Consider the following 15,716-nt stretch of genomic DNA (forward strand, 5'->3'; position numbering starts at 1 on the left):
TGGAAGACTTTTTGAATGAAAGTGTTACCTCCATATATTTTTTTAAAGAGGGCCACTTGGGGGAAAAAAAAAGATTCTAAGGAATTCCTTGTTTCTTGATTAAAGAGAAGGCATTGAATATACTGTTCCTTGGCAGCCTTTTCAGTGTCCGGTTTTGTGTGTGTGTGTGTGTGTGTGTGTGTGTGTGTGTGTGTGTAAGTGTGTGTGAGAGAGAGAGAGAGATCAGCTGTATTGAGAAGAGAACGTTTCCTGTGTTCTCATTTTATTTACAACATATTTTACGCTTAATGGTAAGCAATGAAAATATTTTTAAAACTCATTTCTAAACTCCATAGCTATTGGCATATTCTTGGTTCAAAATTGGATTAGCTCATTTCAAAATTGTCCAAAGCAGAAAAGTGCGCAAAAAAAAAAAGTGCAAAAGTGGAAGGTGTGTGGAAGAGGGGGTAGTCTTATACGCGAGTATATAACAAACTCTATATTTTGAGTGGAAATGTTGGGGGTCGCCTTATACGCCCAGTCGTCTTATACGCCGGCAAATACGGTAATTGTGTGAAATGTCTATCTCAGGGGAAAAAAATGGAAAAAGCCAAGCGTACCAAAGGATACACAAACAAAAGAAGCTTTGTGCCATCAAATACATATGTATTTCCTTTTTCTGTGGGAAGATATTCCTCTAGGCATAAAACTAAACACACTGAAGGTTCTTTCATACAAATGCATTATTTTATAATAAATATTCCAACTATGCTTTTTTGATATTATATGGAATTGAAGAAACTGAAGTTTAGTTTCAAATGATGTATATGTGCTCAGTTTTTAATCACTGTTACTAAAGAATAAAACTAATTCTACTGGTCCATAATTGCAAATTAAGGACAAAGGAATATCACCAAAGGAAATAGCTAAAGGTATGACTCTTAAGCAGTCTTGCTTTATACAATTATTATAAAATCTACAGCCTTTCCTAATAGTTTTTAATAAATTTATCTAGAGCAGCATTCACTTATATTTAGAATAAATTCATTAAATTTCACATGCCAAAAATTTAAAGCATTATTTTAATACTTGCTAAAAGAACCATTTATTAAGCAATTCATATAGCCACCCAATTAACACTATCATTTTATTTCACATTTTTAAATAGCTACTATGCACTCAAGAAAAATCTGGTGACGATTAGAGACGGATGAGCCTGCAGATAACCTGGGCCTGTACCATGTAGAGTTTTATAGGTAAGAATAAACACCTTAAATTGAACCCAGAACCCCACTGGGAGCTAGTGCTGATGATGGGGGAGCGCCAAAAAAGGAAGGAGGGGAAAGAAGCAGCACAGGTGCTTATCACCTGCTCAGGCAGTCTATCCCTTTACAGGGCCATACTCCAAAAATAGGCAGGGGCAGGACAAAAACTGAGATAAAATTAGTTGAACTAATGACTACCAATTCAAATCATAGTAAAAAAAAATGCCGCATTTGAAAAATTGTTCCACCATTTGCTGATACACACAGTGGTTTTTTTGGAGACAATCACAATCCATCATATATATCAGAGGTTGCCAACTGGTGGTCCTTGAGAAAATTTTGGTGGGCTGCAGAGAAATCTCACCCCCAGAGCATCCCCCAAAGCAATTAATCCAGGCTGTGCAGGAACACAAGGCTGCGCCGCCCACATGGCCTGCGGGAACCCTCCCCGTCCACTCACTCCTTACCTGGCAAACTTGCCTGCTAAGTTGCTATTTTTCCTTTTTCCAACCATCAACTGTTCTGCTGTGCTGGGAGATTTAGATTAGACACAAAGCAGGAAATCGCTGGATTTCTTGCTTTCTAGCTAATCTTTCAGAACCTTTCTTAGGACTGAAGCAGTGCAGACTCAGATAGCTGATGGCAGAAATACAGATCTCTAAGTGAATCTGTGATTCTGTGAGCAACTCAATCTCCCTGCCTGCTTTGCCTGATTTTGGGTAAAAGTTGCTCTTTTTTTAAATAAAAAATTCAATATTTATATATTTTTAATATTTATATACAAGCCATGCCCAGTCAGTCATATGACCACCAAGCCACACCCACAAATTAGGCCACGTCCACAGAACCAGTTAGTGGTCCCGGGATTTAAAATTATGAGTTTGGTGATCCCTGAGGTCCAAAAGGTTGGCGACCCCTGATATATATCACATGCAAATATAGAGAATGAATGAGTGGGAAACTGATGCAATCTCAAGAAAGCAAAGACTTAAGTAGATATTCATATCCCATTGACTTCATGAACATAAACACAAGAAAAATTGTGTCAAGTCAATGTTGACTCTTAAAAGCCACATAGATATATCTTCTCCTGGATGATCTGTCCCCAAAATGGCTTTTCTAGTCTTCCAACTGTGTAGCCATCATTGCTGTAATCATGCCCATCCACCTTGCTCCTGGCTGACCTCCTCCTTTTTTTTTCTTCCTCATTTCCCAAAATTATGGACTTCTCAAGAGAGCTTGGTCTATGCATAACTTATCAAAATATGATAATTGGATTCTGATCATTTATGCCTTGAGTGTTAATTTGTTCAATGATCTATTTGTGTTTTCATGACTATCCGTGGTATTCTTGAAGACTTCTCCAGTGTAAATATTCAAAAATATCAATACTTTTTGTATACTATTTTGTAAATGTCTAACATTCACTTTCATAGTGTCACAGGGAAAACCATTACTTGCACAATTCTGACCTTGTTGGTACAGTCAAGTTATGGCATACAAGTATCTTTTCAAAAAATTAGACGCTACATTGCCCTCCAAGTATATTTCTTAACTGCTAGTTCCTTTACTCTTTTTATTTGTTGATAGTTTGAGGAAGTGAAGCTGGGATTGTTGTCTGCTACTGGGAAAAAGCAGCTGCAGCCAGGTGAAAACAGTTCCCAACCTACTTCTCTAAGGGTCAGCACAGCTCATGCTTTTGCCTGAAGAGCTGTAAAAGTTTACAACTCCAAAAACTTGAGAGATGGGCTCATACATTAATTCAGTCATTCACTTACAAGTTTACTTACAAGCATCTGCGCTGGTGTTCCAGCTGCCTTGCTAAATGAACTACACCATTTTCAAGGATGTGCCAACTTCCAGAGGCAGCCTCACTCCATCCAGGCCCTTAAGCTTACAAAAGACAGAGTGTGTGTGGGCGTGTAGAATAAAAAGAGATTTAAAAAATAGCAAGCAGACAGGGAAGCAGGAGGCGACCTTTGGAGATTGACAATAATTAGCAGGCAGGCAAGAGAGCTATCAAGCAGGCTAAGGACCACAAACTATGGTAAGCATCATATCCTGGTGAGATTCCTGCCTAGGCCTTGGCTTGGGAGCTCAGCTGGAGTGCTCAACAGCAACATATCTTTTACTGGGTAAAATATAAGTGTGGTTTACCAATGCTTTCTCCCACACAGTATGAAATGATGGCTCTTGCTATTGTCACTGTGTTGATCATTTACCTCTAGCATCTTCCTATATTGCTGCTGCCCAATGGACAGACCAAAAGTCCAAAGTATATTTTCTTGGGAAAATAGCCACTGAACTCAATACAACTTATTACAGAATAATCATTTCTATATTTACCCAATAAAAGTTTGCTAAACCCAATTCAAATACCTTCAAAAGCACAGCCTGTTAACTTGTTCATACAATACACATTCCAAAACTGAAAAAAAGTATTCTCTGCTATTAGTAGCTTAAATTCAAGTTTTAGGTACAGTAAATATAATTTCAGTTTCTATTTTGATTACAATTTTATTAACAAGAGTTAATAAAAACTCTTACAAATCTATTAACGAATGTATTTTCCTCCCAGCTTCAAATTTCTTCTCCCAATTTTTTCATTTCACAATATAAGCAATTCCAAAATAACTTCCAATTTCTAATACCATAATTTTGGATTCAGCTTTTCTTCAAATTACAGCTTGAACTATTCCATCACTTATGTCAGATCTAAGATATATGTCCTTCCTCATTCTAATATGGTAGGCAAATTTTAAAAAAAGTTCCATTACCAGTCTCAGATTTCAAATGTATATTTTCATTAACTTAAAAAAATCGAGCAAATGCATTTCTATGGCTATAGTTATTATATTCTGATTCTATAAAATTTTGATTACCCCATCTCTAAACTAATTTTAACTATTTATAACTCAAAAGGGCTGGGTTGAAAGAAGAAACTTAATATGTAACAACTTAAAACTTATTTACACATTCTAAAATCCAGTTCAGCTATGTATATGGATTCAAGACTATACCCATTTGAAAATTATTTATGATCCCACTTAAATTCCGTATGTTAAAATGAGCCATACCTTTTTTATTGAGTGGTCGTTTTCGAACACATACACATATCCTGTGCTCATCAATCTTTTTTTTTTTTTTACAAAAAAAAGAAACAAAATGAAAATGAAATGAGTAAGTCAGAATTGTACCTGAAATTAAAACTCAAAGAGAAAGATATTCAAGCAATTGTATATAAGATTATATAACTGTCTATTTTTAAAAATACCGATGATCTAAAAGTCATTGTTATGAACACTTGTAATTCAACATTCCACAGTGAAATGTTTCAATTAATTACAGGTTCCTATAGGTTTTTAAGATAAACCAGGTGGTTTAGGCTAATTCTTTTTGCCAATTTGAATACTTCATCAACAATGGTGGCATATTTTATTATTCATATTGCTGTAAAAACTATAGCTCCAAAATCAAGATGTGGTAAGTTACTTTTATCTTTAATACAAAAACATTTCTTAAAAGAGACATCATTTTATAATCTCTATTTCATTGTTCTAACATCAAATGTACATTTAAGCTCTTTTCTAAGCACAGGTACCCAGGGCTGAAATTTGCCAATTCCCCCCTCATAGCAGGTAAAACCAATTAGACACAAAAACTAAAGTAATATCTGAACTGGTCCCTACTAAATTTAGATATGAATTGAATGAATGCGAAACCTTCTAATAACCTAAGCGTAAGGTTAATTTCAGAGTTAAGGGCAAAACATTACTGCAATTTTTTCTTAAATAAATCAGTTTAAGAAAACTGTCAAATAGTAAAAAATTTTAACATGGATGGTCTCTTTGAAATGAAGTGTGAAAGATTATTATTTAAGATTCAGTTCTCGAATAGATTTGCTAAGAAAGAAATCACTAAAAGGGAACATTTGTTTAAATACAACTACTCCAATTTTACAACTTATTCCCTGATGACCATGTTATCATTCAAAATGTTTGCAAAACTTCTTTTAATGATTACATATTAACAAAACTTACAGGATCTGCAGCTGTAAGTGGTCTATAATCCAAACTTCCTCTGAAATCTCTGATCATACACATGATTTCATAATTTGGATTTGTGGCCTCTACATCCTAAGAGAAAAAAAAATCATTACTAAAAGCATATTGCTCATGGCACATAATTATCATAAATATTACAAGAGAATCCTGAATGGAGATAATACGCTTGCAAATAACCATTTTTCTTCTAAAATTCATGTATGATAAATCAGACCCAATTCACAATTCAAATATATGTTTAAGAAATGTGTAATGCAAAATGAACAAACTTTTGGTGCCTGTTGCAATCAACATTTTTGTCAATAGGTGAGGTAATGATGCAAGTGGATGTCATGCACATGGTTGCCTATTATTACTCTGGAAAGAGAATAAGAAGGAAAATGTGTTTTTCCTTTTTGTAATAAAATTTATTGCTCAGGCTTTATTTTTATGTATTCATTGTCATTACATTTTTACAACATCTATCCCACTTCATGTGTGCTACCTCTTCTAACATGTGCCAGAGCAACATGAACACTAATCTCACAATCGATACAAAAGCTTTGAATGGCGCAAAGAGCCATGGAAAGATACATGCTCAGCTTCACAAGACAAGACAGAAAGACCTGCACATGGATTAGAGAACAAACAAAATATACGATGCCATCAAAAGAGTAAAAGAAATAGAATTGAGCTGGTCACATAGCAAGAACAATTGATGGCAAGTGGACTAAGGCAATTATAGAATGGATTCCACTTGGTGAAAAGCATCTCCACAAAAAAGAGATCTAAAACAAGATGGATCGACATCAGCAAGTATTGTGGGCCCAACTGGCAAAGGAAAGCTCAAGACCAGGGGTGTCAAACTCATGACCCGCGGGCCAGATGAATCACGCACTTGCTACGCACTTGCCCAGTTAAGTGAAAGGGGGGGAAGTCACGATATGTCACATGATGTGCGTTTGACACCCCTATTCAAGAGGTATTGATTGGAAACATTCAGAACAGGTCTTCATCCTACAGACAATGGCTAGGATGATGATGATGTTCCCATCCCACCAAAGTGACTTGATAATTTGCCACAAACCTACTCTAAACAGCATACATTCAAACGCAGTAAATTGGTTTGAATGTAGGACCATAACAATACACATCTCATATCATACATTTCATCTCACAATGAGGAACAATCATACCCCTCAAAAATCTAACTATCATTGTTTGCGGGGGAAAGAAACTATTACTCTCAATTCAGACCCCCAAAATTTTCTGAACAAAGGCAAATTACAATGGCTTTATTAAATACCAATAATGCCAAATTAGATGTTGACTTAATATTGAGAGAGTGAGAAATGCTGTTTTCCATAAAATAGTGCCAGTGACCAAAAAGCTTTGACTTCATGAATCTGATGGTTATGTAGCATTTCACCACTCACACTTAGTCATTTGGATTGCACATTTTGAAAGTAGTGAAATAAAGAAATGATTATGGATCTTCAGATCAAATAAGCATCTGAAATATTGTTGTTATTTATTTTATATATACATTGACTACACTGTAAACTTCTAAAGCATCTAAACCAGTGCTTCCTAAACTGGAGTAAATTATCTAAAATTGGGTATAAGTGGCTTTTCTTTGGGTAACAACACATAAACATATTACCCAAACATACCAGGGATATTTAAATTGACTTAAAGTGTTTTACCTACATTGGGTAAAAACGAATTTCTGATAAGTGGTTTGGGTAATGAAGCAAAATGTTTGGGAAGCATCGCTCTAAACAGTTGTTAATAAAACTATACAGCGATAATTAAAACTTAAAGTATTAAAATAAAGTCATCAACATTAAAACTCTGAGTTTATACCATAGAGACTTTTCAAAAACCAGCCAAGGGAGTTTTGAATTCAACTGAGAGATTGGGCGTTGGTGCTTACCTGACACGCCCGTTCTCGTCGAGCTGCGTAGAGCATCCAGAGAGTGGGAGGTGCTCCAGTCTTCACTCTTACAGACTGAGCTATAATTGAGGAACGCTCCTCCTCCTCCATGTGACTCCTCCGTAGCGTTCCCCAGTTTTACGAAGACGAGAAGACAACAACTATCTTCTCATCTTAACTATTATACAAGTCTCAACTACAAACTATAGACATCATTGGCCGAAACAGGATTCCCCACCAGACGGACCAATTAGGGTGGGGCTGGGTGCTCTATGCAGCTCGACGAGAACGGGCGTGTCAGGTAAGCACCAACGCCCATTCTCCGTAGAGCTGCTGCGAGCATCCAGAGAGTGGGACATACCAAAGCATGGCCTGTCCTACGGGAGGGACTCCGTCTGGTCCGGAATCTCCTCTGGTTCTCTCGCCACTTGTTGAAGGACTCGCCTGCCAAAGGATGCTTCTGCTGAAGCATAAAGATCGATCTTATAGTGGCGTATAAAGGGGGACGGAGACGCCCAGGTGGCCGCTCGACAGATATCCTGAATCAATGCCTGAGTAGCCCAGGATGCTGAAGTAGCTGCACTCCTTGTAGAGTGAGCAGTTATCCCACTAGGAACAGGAAGGGCCTGAGACAAATAGGCCTTGGATATGGTAGCTCTAATCCAACGGCCAATAGTAGACGGGATACTTTGCAACCCAGCGTCTTTGGTTGAAATGACAGGAACAAAGATTCTGACTTCCTGATAGACTGTGTGCGATAGATGTAGATACGAAGTGCCCTTCGGACATCGAGAGTGTGCCACTGCCTTTCCCTTTCTTGAGAAGGTCTGGGACAAAAGTTAGGAAGAACCAGTTCCTGTGATCTGTGAAAGGCCGAGTTGATCTTAGGCATAAAGGAGGGTCCGGCCGCAGAACCACCCGATCAGTGTGGAAAACACATAGATCCTTTCTAACGGATAGAGCTGCTATTTCAGATATCCGTCTAGCAGATGTTACTGCCACAAGAAACACCACTTTGAACGTGAGAAACTGAAGTGGCACCTCCTGAGAGGCTCAAAGGGAGGTTTAGTCAGCGCCATAAGAACCTTATTAAGATCCCAAGTCAGTATCTGTGAATTACTGGAGGGTGCAGATTGGAGGCTCCTCTAAGGAATGCTCGGATGCGAGGTGGTGTGAAAGCGAGCCAGAAGAGCTGCCAGAGACCACCGTTGATAGGGCTGAGACTTGCCTCCTCAGGGTATTGGGGGAGAGGCCCCTATCCAGCCCGTCTTGTAGGAAGGCCAGGATTTGCGCAATTGATGGGAGAGCGAATTGATGGCACCACTTACAAAAGGTTGCGTTATAAATGCGGGTGGTCGAAGGCCGTCCTGCTGCCAGGATGGTATTGATGACCTGGACCGACAGGCCCTCATTTCTTAGACGCTCCCGCTCAACCTCCAGACGGCTAACTGAAGCCACTGTGGATTTGGGTGCTGAAGAGGTCCCTGGGACAGCAAGACCCTGTCTGGCGGAATCCTCCACGGGGGCCACTGACAGATTGCGAAGATCTGCAAACCACGGTCTCCTGGGCCAATATGGGGCCACCAGGAGAACTTCCGCCCTCTCGATGATCAACCTCTGAATCACCTTGGGAATCAACGGGGGGGGATGCGTATAGAAGCCCCGTGGGCCAGGGGCAACGCAGGGCATCGTGGTTCTCTGCCCCCTTGGTGGGGTATCGTGAGAAGAATCTCGGTGTCTGGGCGTTGAGCGGAGACGCGAACAGGTCCACCAGGGGTTGACCGTATATCGCTGATGCCTCCTTGAACAGGGAGGGGTGTAGGCGCCATTCCGACTGGTCCAGGGTGGCCCTGCTCAGCCAGTCTGCTTGGACATTTGAGACCCCGGAGATATGTTCCGCCCTGATGGATAAGAGGTTGACCTCTGCCCACCGACAGAGCCACTCGGCCTCCCTCATGAGGCGGATGGAATGAGTGCCCCCTTGATGGTTGATGTGGGCCTTGGTTGTAGTGTTGTCTGTCAGGACTAGTACGTGGCGCCTTCGCACTTGAGGGAGGAAGGCGCGTAAGGCCAGGTATACTGCATGAAGCTTCAGCCAGTTGATGCTGCAGCGTCGCTCGGTTGCTGACCAAGTTCCCTGAGCTGAAAGTGACTGCATGTGGGCCCCCCATCCGGATAGGCTGGTGTCTGTAGTGAGAGTGACCCTTTGGGGCTCCTTGAAAAGATGTCCCTTGTTGGTAGCGGGTCTGGTCCACCAGAGGAGGGAGGCGAGAACCCTTGGAGGAACCTTCACCACAAGTCCTGAATTGCTCCTTCCGGAACGCTGATAAGGCAAGAGGAACCACTGCAGGGATCTGGAATGGAGGCAGGCCCAGGGAACAATAGATATGCATGAAACTAATTTTCCAAGTAATTTGGATAAGTCCAGCAATGAGGCCTTTCTTGCCCGTCTAATGGTCCTGATCGATTTCTGGATACTGCTGAACCTTTCGGGGGAAAGGAAAACCCTCCCTTCAACTGAGTCAATCACTGCCCCTAAGTGAGCTATTGTGGAAGGGCTAAGCTGACTTTTTTCCCAGTTTACGAGGAAACCGTGAGCCTGAAGCACCGAGAGGGTGGTCTTAGTGTCCCTCTCGACTTGATGTCGGGTGGGGGATAGTATGAGTATGTCATCAAGGTAGCAGTGAATGCGGATAGGGAAGTGTCTGAGGTGAGCCGCTAGAGCTGCCAACACCTTAGTGAAGGTCCTCGGAGCCGAGACTAGACCAAAGGGAAGGGCCACGTATTGAAAATGCTGGCCGTTGTAGCAAAATCTCAAATATTTGAAAAACGAGGGGTGAATGGGGATGTGGAGGTATGCCTCAGAGAGGTCAATGGAGCTGAGCCAGTCTCCCTTCCTAGTGCCCTGCAAGATGGACTGAAGTGTATGCGTTTTGAACTTATGACGGACAATGTAGCGATTGAGCCTCTTCAAGTCTAAAATGGGCCTCCAACCCCCGGAGTGTTTAGGAACTAAGAAGAGGAGGGAGTAAAACCCTCCTCCTCGCTGCGAAGGTGGCACGGGCTGTATGGCCTTGATTTCAGAGAGGTGCTTGATAGCGGCTTCTATAAGAGCACGCTTAGTGCGGTCTCTGGAAAGAGGAGAAACCATGAAGTGCTCCGGAGGGGGGAGCTGAAACTGAAGGGAGAGGCCAAATTTAACAGTGTCCCTAATCCAGGAATCCGAAGTGGATGATACCCACTGGTCGGCAAAATACTTAAGGCGGCCGCCAATGGGATAAGTGGCTGTAGGCCTATCTTGGACGGCGGGATGCTTTATTACCTGCACCCCGAAAGGGCCTCCTGTAGCTGCCCCCCCTCCTGTTCCTGTCTCCCGTGTTGCCCCGGTCCTGATAGGCCGGCCGAAATGCCGGGGAGCTCTGATACCTAGGGGTGAAGGGTGTCTGAAAGGAGGTACAGAAGGAGCCCCTCCGAAAGGACTGGGACCCTCTGGACTCTTGCCTGCAAAAAAGGGATGGGAGGAATTTCTTTTTATTCCGGCTCTCCATCAACAATGGGTCCAGGGCCGGGCCGAACAATTTGCCTCCCGAGATGGGAGCAGAGGCCAATTTAGCTTTATTCTTAATGTCGGCCTGCCAGTGTCTAAGCCAAAGCAGTCGTCGGGCAGTAACGTGCGAGGAGATGGCCCGAGAAGAAAATTTCACAGAGTGAAAAGTAGCGTCGGCCGCAAATTCCGCTGCAGCCGTGAGCTTGGCAATGTCCTGATGGGCCCTGGTGTTTGACGGGGGGACATGCTGTTTCAATTGTCTGAGCCATCTAATGGAAGATCGAGTGAAAAATGATGCGGCCGTGGCAGACTGAATGGCCCAAGCATCCAATTGGTGCGCCCGTCATAGCGCCATCTCTGCCCGCTTGTCCTCTGGCTTCAGTGCTTCCAGAGCGTCAGTGGAGTTAGAGGATGATGCTAGTCTCACTATGGGGTCGTCCACCTCGGGAGTGTTTAACATGGCAGATAATTCCGTATCGAGATTAAACAAACTCTTGTCCTGACTGGAAGGGGCGGGGGGGGGACCCGAAAAAGGCCAGTTGTCTCGCTACCAAGTCGGAGAAAATTGGTGGAGCAGGGATGACCTCAGTTTCTACGACCAGTTGTCTGAATATAGAATCTTCTGGGCCCCCCGGGGTTGCTGGAGATGGATCAGAGGGTGACTGGGAAGACAGGCCTGAAATATTCTTTGCCTTAAATAGCAAGGACTTAAACAAATGAGGCTTAAACAGGCCTACAAAGATGGGTTGGTCAGGAGGAATGCCTTCGTCCTCTGACATCTCTCCTTCCATAGGGTCACCTCGAAAAAGGGCTCGGAATATTGTAGGGACCCCTTATCTGACCCTTCCTCTTCCCTGAAGGGTGCAAAGCCCATTTCTTCCTCTTCCTGTGCCTCCTCCCCTTCTAGGAAAGGAGGCTCCATTTGGGAAGGTAGCTGACCGTGTTGCGATTCCGGCCTGGAGAGGGATCTTCCGGAAACAGATTCGACCTCGGGCGCCATCATTTGTGAACTTGGTCTGGACAGCTGTTGGATACCTTCTGCTATCCCTTGACGGATAGCCAGCTGCATCCATTCTCTAATACTGTCTGGAATGATGGTTGTGGATGAGCCTTCTGGGCGTAGGCCCGCAGCGATTGGTGTGAATGTCGCTTCAGGTGCTCGAGTGGCCTGGCGACTCCGGGCGGGTGAGCTGCACCTGGAAAGAGAAGGCTGTTCTGGCAGGGGGGGGGTTGAGTAGAGGTAGAGGGAGTGGGAAGAGTAAGAGTTACAGAATGCGAGTCTTTGGACCGTTTGTCAAACTCCTTCTCCAAAGCCTTATGGCGCCTTAAGGCGTCTTTCTGAGAGGCTTCGGATGAGTCCTTGTCCTGTTTGCGCAAATGGTGCGCCTTTGACTTAGCCTTCAAAGAAGGTCCGCTGGGATTGTCCTCTGCCATAATAATAAAAAAGGAGTAAAGAATGATATTTAAACAAAAAGGCAGTTGGCATGCCTGGGAGTTCGACCTACAACGCAGGCCGGCTGTCCTATAGTTGGGCCGCATCCCCCTTTTGGAAAAAAAAATTTTTTTTTAAATAATCCTTATTTTTTATTATTATTATTATTATTATTATTATTATTATTATTATTATTATTATTATTAGAGGGAGGAACCCAAAAGGTGCCAATTGAATTAAAAAAAAATTAATAATAATTTATTCTATCCTCTTTTTCCAAATAAGTACAAAAAAATTAAGAAATATCTCTGATTATCCAATAGGCCAAATGAACGCTGAGGCCAGGAAAAACAAACAACAAAGGCAAGGAAATGAAAGGCCTCCTGAGGCAGCCTCCCAAACAAAATGGGAAGTTGGTGCCTTCGTCACTGAGTGAGCTGCGGAAGTCAGCCAACGAAAAAACTGAAAAAGGGCAACAGGGCACAGAACCACACTACCCTCTAATATATTTAGGCTCCACACGGCCTGCCGGTCCCGCTATGGGCCTTCGGAAGCGTTGCAGCAAGATCATGCACACAAACAAAATGGCGGCTGGCCACGAGGCGCGCCCAAAATGGCCACCGGCCCCGGCGCGAATAGCTCAGAGACGATCACAAGTCCCTCAACAACAAAAAAGAAGCCTGAATGCAGGCGAAACGAGGGGCTGTACGGAAGGAAGCTTTCCTTCTTCCAAGGGCGTTCGTTGGGGGGAAGGCGCAACGGAGCGCTAAAGGAAACGCAAACAGAAGCCGCTGCTGAAATGCAGCCCGGCTTAAAAGCGGCAGAGGCAGAAACAGGGGGGGGGGGCAAAAGGCATTAAAAACCCCCGTATCTCTCCCCTGAGGGGCGAAAAATCGCTCCTTTCCTAAATTTGGGACAAACCAAATGCGCAGGGAAAAAGGAGGAAAAGGAGAGATCAAACCTGAATTTGTAGAGAGAAAAAACCTGGATCGGCCAAGGAGTAACTATTAAAGCTGCCTGTCTCTAGCGAGGCTGAGCTAAAACTGGGGAACGCTACGGAGGAGTCATGTGGAGGAGGAGGAGCGTTCCTCAATTATAGCTCAGCCTGTAAGAGTGAAGACTGGAGCACCTCCCACTCTCTGGATGCTCGCAGCAGCTCTACGGAGAACAATCACTTCACTGCATGAGGGGATATGGGCAACAATAAAAAATATTTGGTCTGCAAATAACTTCTTTATCGGAATATATTTAGATCCTGGCTTGTGCCAAATGACATGAGCGTGTTAAAGCTGATCTTGCGGGATTATTAGCATTTTTTGTGTTAGACTGATCTAATTTCTTGTGTTATCATTATTGTCAGGGAAAATAGTGCATGTGGCTTGGGTTGGACTATGCCTAATAACCTTTCCTATTTTTTCTTTATCTTAATAAAAAGCTTTGTAAGAAAGTCATGATCAACAACATGCTGGAAAGCATAGATTTAATTATTGTGGTGGAACCTCCAGCTACAGTATACTGGAGGAAGGTGTTAAGAGGGGGCATGGCTTAGAGTCCTTGCACTGCAAGAAGTTGCAAGCCTGACCTCATGCACAATCCCTGAAGCCTTATCTCACCAATCTCAAAGGAATGTCTTCAGTCTGGTGAGATTCTCATATCATGTCAATGAGCCTCAGTGGCACAATGGTTAGAATGCTGTACTGCAGGCTACTTCTGCTGCCTGCCTGCAACTGGCAGTTCAAATCTCACAGATTCAGCCTTCCATCCTTCCAAGGTGGGTAAAATGAGAACCCAAATTGTTGGGGGCAATATGCTGACTCTGTAAACCACTTAGAGAGGGCTATAAAGAACTGTAAAGCAGTATATAAGTGTAAGTGCTATTGCTATCATGGCTGACTAATAATGAAATTTCTACTTGAGATTGTTTGTGAGTGGTTCCGATTGCTTGTGCCTGATGTTTATGGAAAAATTAAGGGCTGGTACCTATCAGTATAAATTGGTGTAATCTAGGATGGTAGGGACGCATATTAAACTAGGAATCCTTAGATTGGTGGTAGTTGCATGTTATACTCTAATTAATGATCATTACAGAAGGTTATAATCAATGGGAAAATTTGAGGAAAAATGTCTAATATTCTGAATGAATAAGATCCACATTATTCTGCTAAGGGAGATAAGAGAAGGGTGGGAATAACATAAAAGAGGACCATTAAGTAATTTAAGAATGGCATGACTACTATCATAATTACTGAGAAAGACTGAGAAAGTAATAAGCTTATAAGAGTGAATGTGGGACAGAGTGTTTTATGGTAGTCAAAACTCAAATTCCATAATAAAATATGGTCATAGAAGGAGGAAAAAAGTTAGAAATTGCTATGAAAATAAATTACTGTAAGAAGTTAATTAAAGTACAACTTTTGCATTAGGATGCATTGTAAAAAAGATTAACCTCCAAATAGGGGGAATGGAAAGTGATGTGAAAAAAAGGATATGGAAGCTGCTTGGAACAGGAAAAAAAAAAAAGATTCTGAAGAGGATTCAATTTAATGCATTGTTTTAAATGGTTAGAAAAATATGAATAGTACACAGTAGCACTATGAATAAAAAAAATAAAAACCTGTGCTCGTTTCTCTCTAATTTCCTGTTGCTGTAATCTTCGCTTTTCACGCTTTTCTTGCAATTTTTCAACTTCTTTCACACAATTTGATTTTCTACGTGCTTAAAGAAGACAGACAGTTTTTGTCATACAATGTATTTCAAGTTTTCACAGTTTTTTAATTAGTAAGATTGAGAACTGTCCATGTTAGTTTAATTCAATATAAATGGGTTTAAAAATTCGTAATATATAACCATCTTCTGAATAACCATTTTGAGCTGTGGGAGGTGGAATGAAAAAATTGCCAGAGAGCTTGACAGTGTATTGTTCACATAGCCAGCCTATTAATTTTATCTAGTTGCTACTCAACTGCACCATAGTTTGTACACCACCTGCAAACTAACAAATTCTGCTGGCTGCTCTCCCAGAGACAGAATTTTAATATAGGCCAGAGATATTTTTTTTTCCTTAACAAATCCGGGCTGAAAATAACCCTTCAACCAGTGTTTTTTTTTTTTTTTCATAGTCCCACCCTCCTCCTTCCCTTATTTTGTAATGTTAAGCAATTATCTTATCATGGGCGTGTTACATAATAGTTAACAAATACAGCAATTTTTTTTATTTGAAAATCTGTTGGCCTAGCTAAGGGACAGGGGACTTTCTAGGGAAATGTTTTCAATACTTATTTAATACTGTTTATGTCATAATCATTATTGCTGGCCCTGGAGAATAAGAAAGGATAGCATAACTTGTTAACAAGGAGAGCAGAGTCCCCCACTTTCCACAAGGAAGACAATGTGAATTCTCTTCTGTTAAGACTACTTGACTTAGAGGTCTCACCTAAATGGCTAGTTCAGCTTGAAGGTAGAGTGTCTACCTGTCTTACCTAGGCCAGCAGGATATGGAAAAAAAGAAGTGACA

At 41.8% G+C, this 15,716-nt stretch overlaps 1 protein-coding gene across 7 annotated transcripts in view; it reads right to left on the reverse strand.

Annotated features, from left to right (window-relative positions):
• The window catches only part of KIF2A (kinesin family member 2A), a 64,768-nt gene that overhangs the window by 23,062 nt on the left and 25,990 nt on the right, over positions 1–15,716 (reverse strand). For all 7 annotated transcript variants that reach the window (XM_026670524.2, XM_087958378.1, XM_026670525.2 and 4 more), the window contains 3 exons: positions 14,817–14,917; positions 5,285–5,380; positions 4,322–4,376 (listed from right to left, as the gene is read on the reverse strand). In XM_026670524.2, the coding sequence (XP_026526309.1) occupies positions 4,322–4,376; positions 5,285–5,380; positions 14,817–14,917 (252 nt within the window). The remainder of the gene's footprint in view (positions 1–4,321; positions 4,377–5,284; positions 5,381–14,816; positions 14,918–15,716) is intronic.

The sequence above is a fragment of the Notechis scutatus genome, chromosome 2 (genome assembly GCF_049901735.1).
Source record: "Notechis scutatus isolate UNSWTSFEM ecotype Mainland chromosome 2, rNotScu1.2, whole genome shotgun sequence".
Lineage (NCBI taxonomy): Eukaryota > Metazoa > Chordata > Lepidosauria > Squamata > Elapidae > Notechis > Notechis scutatus.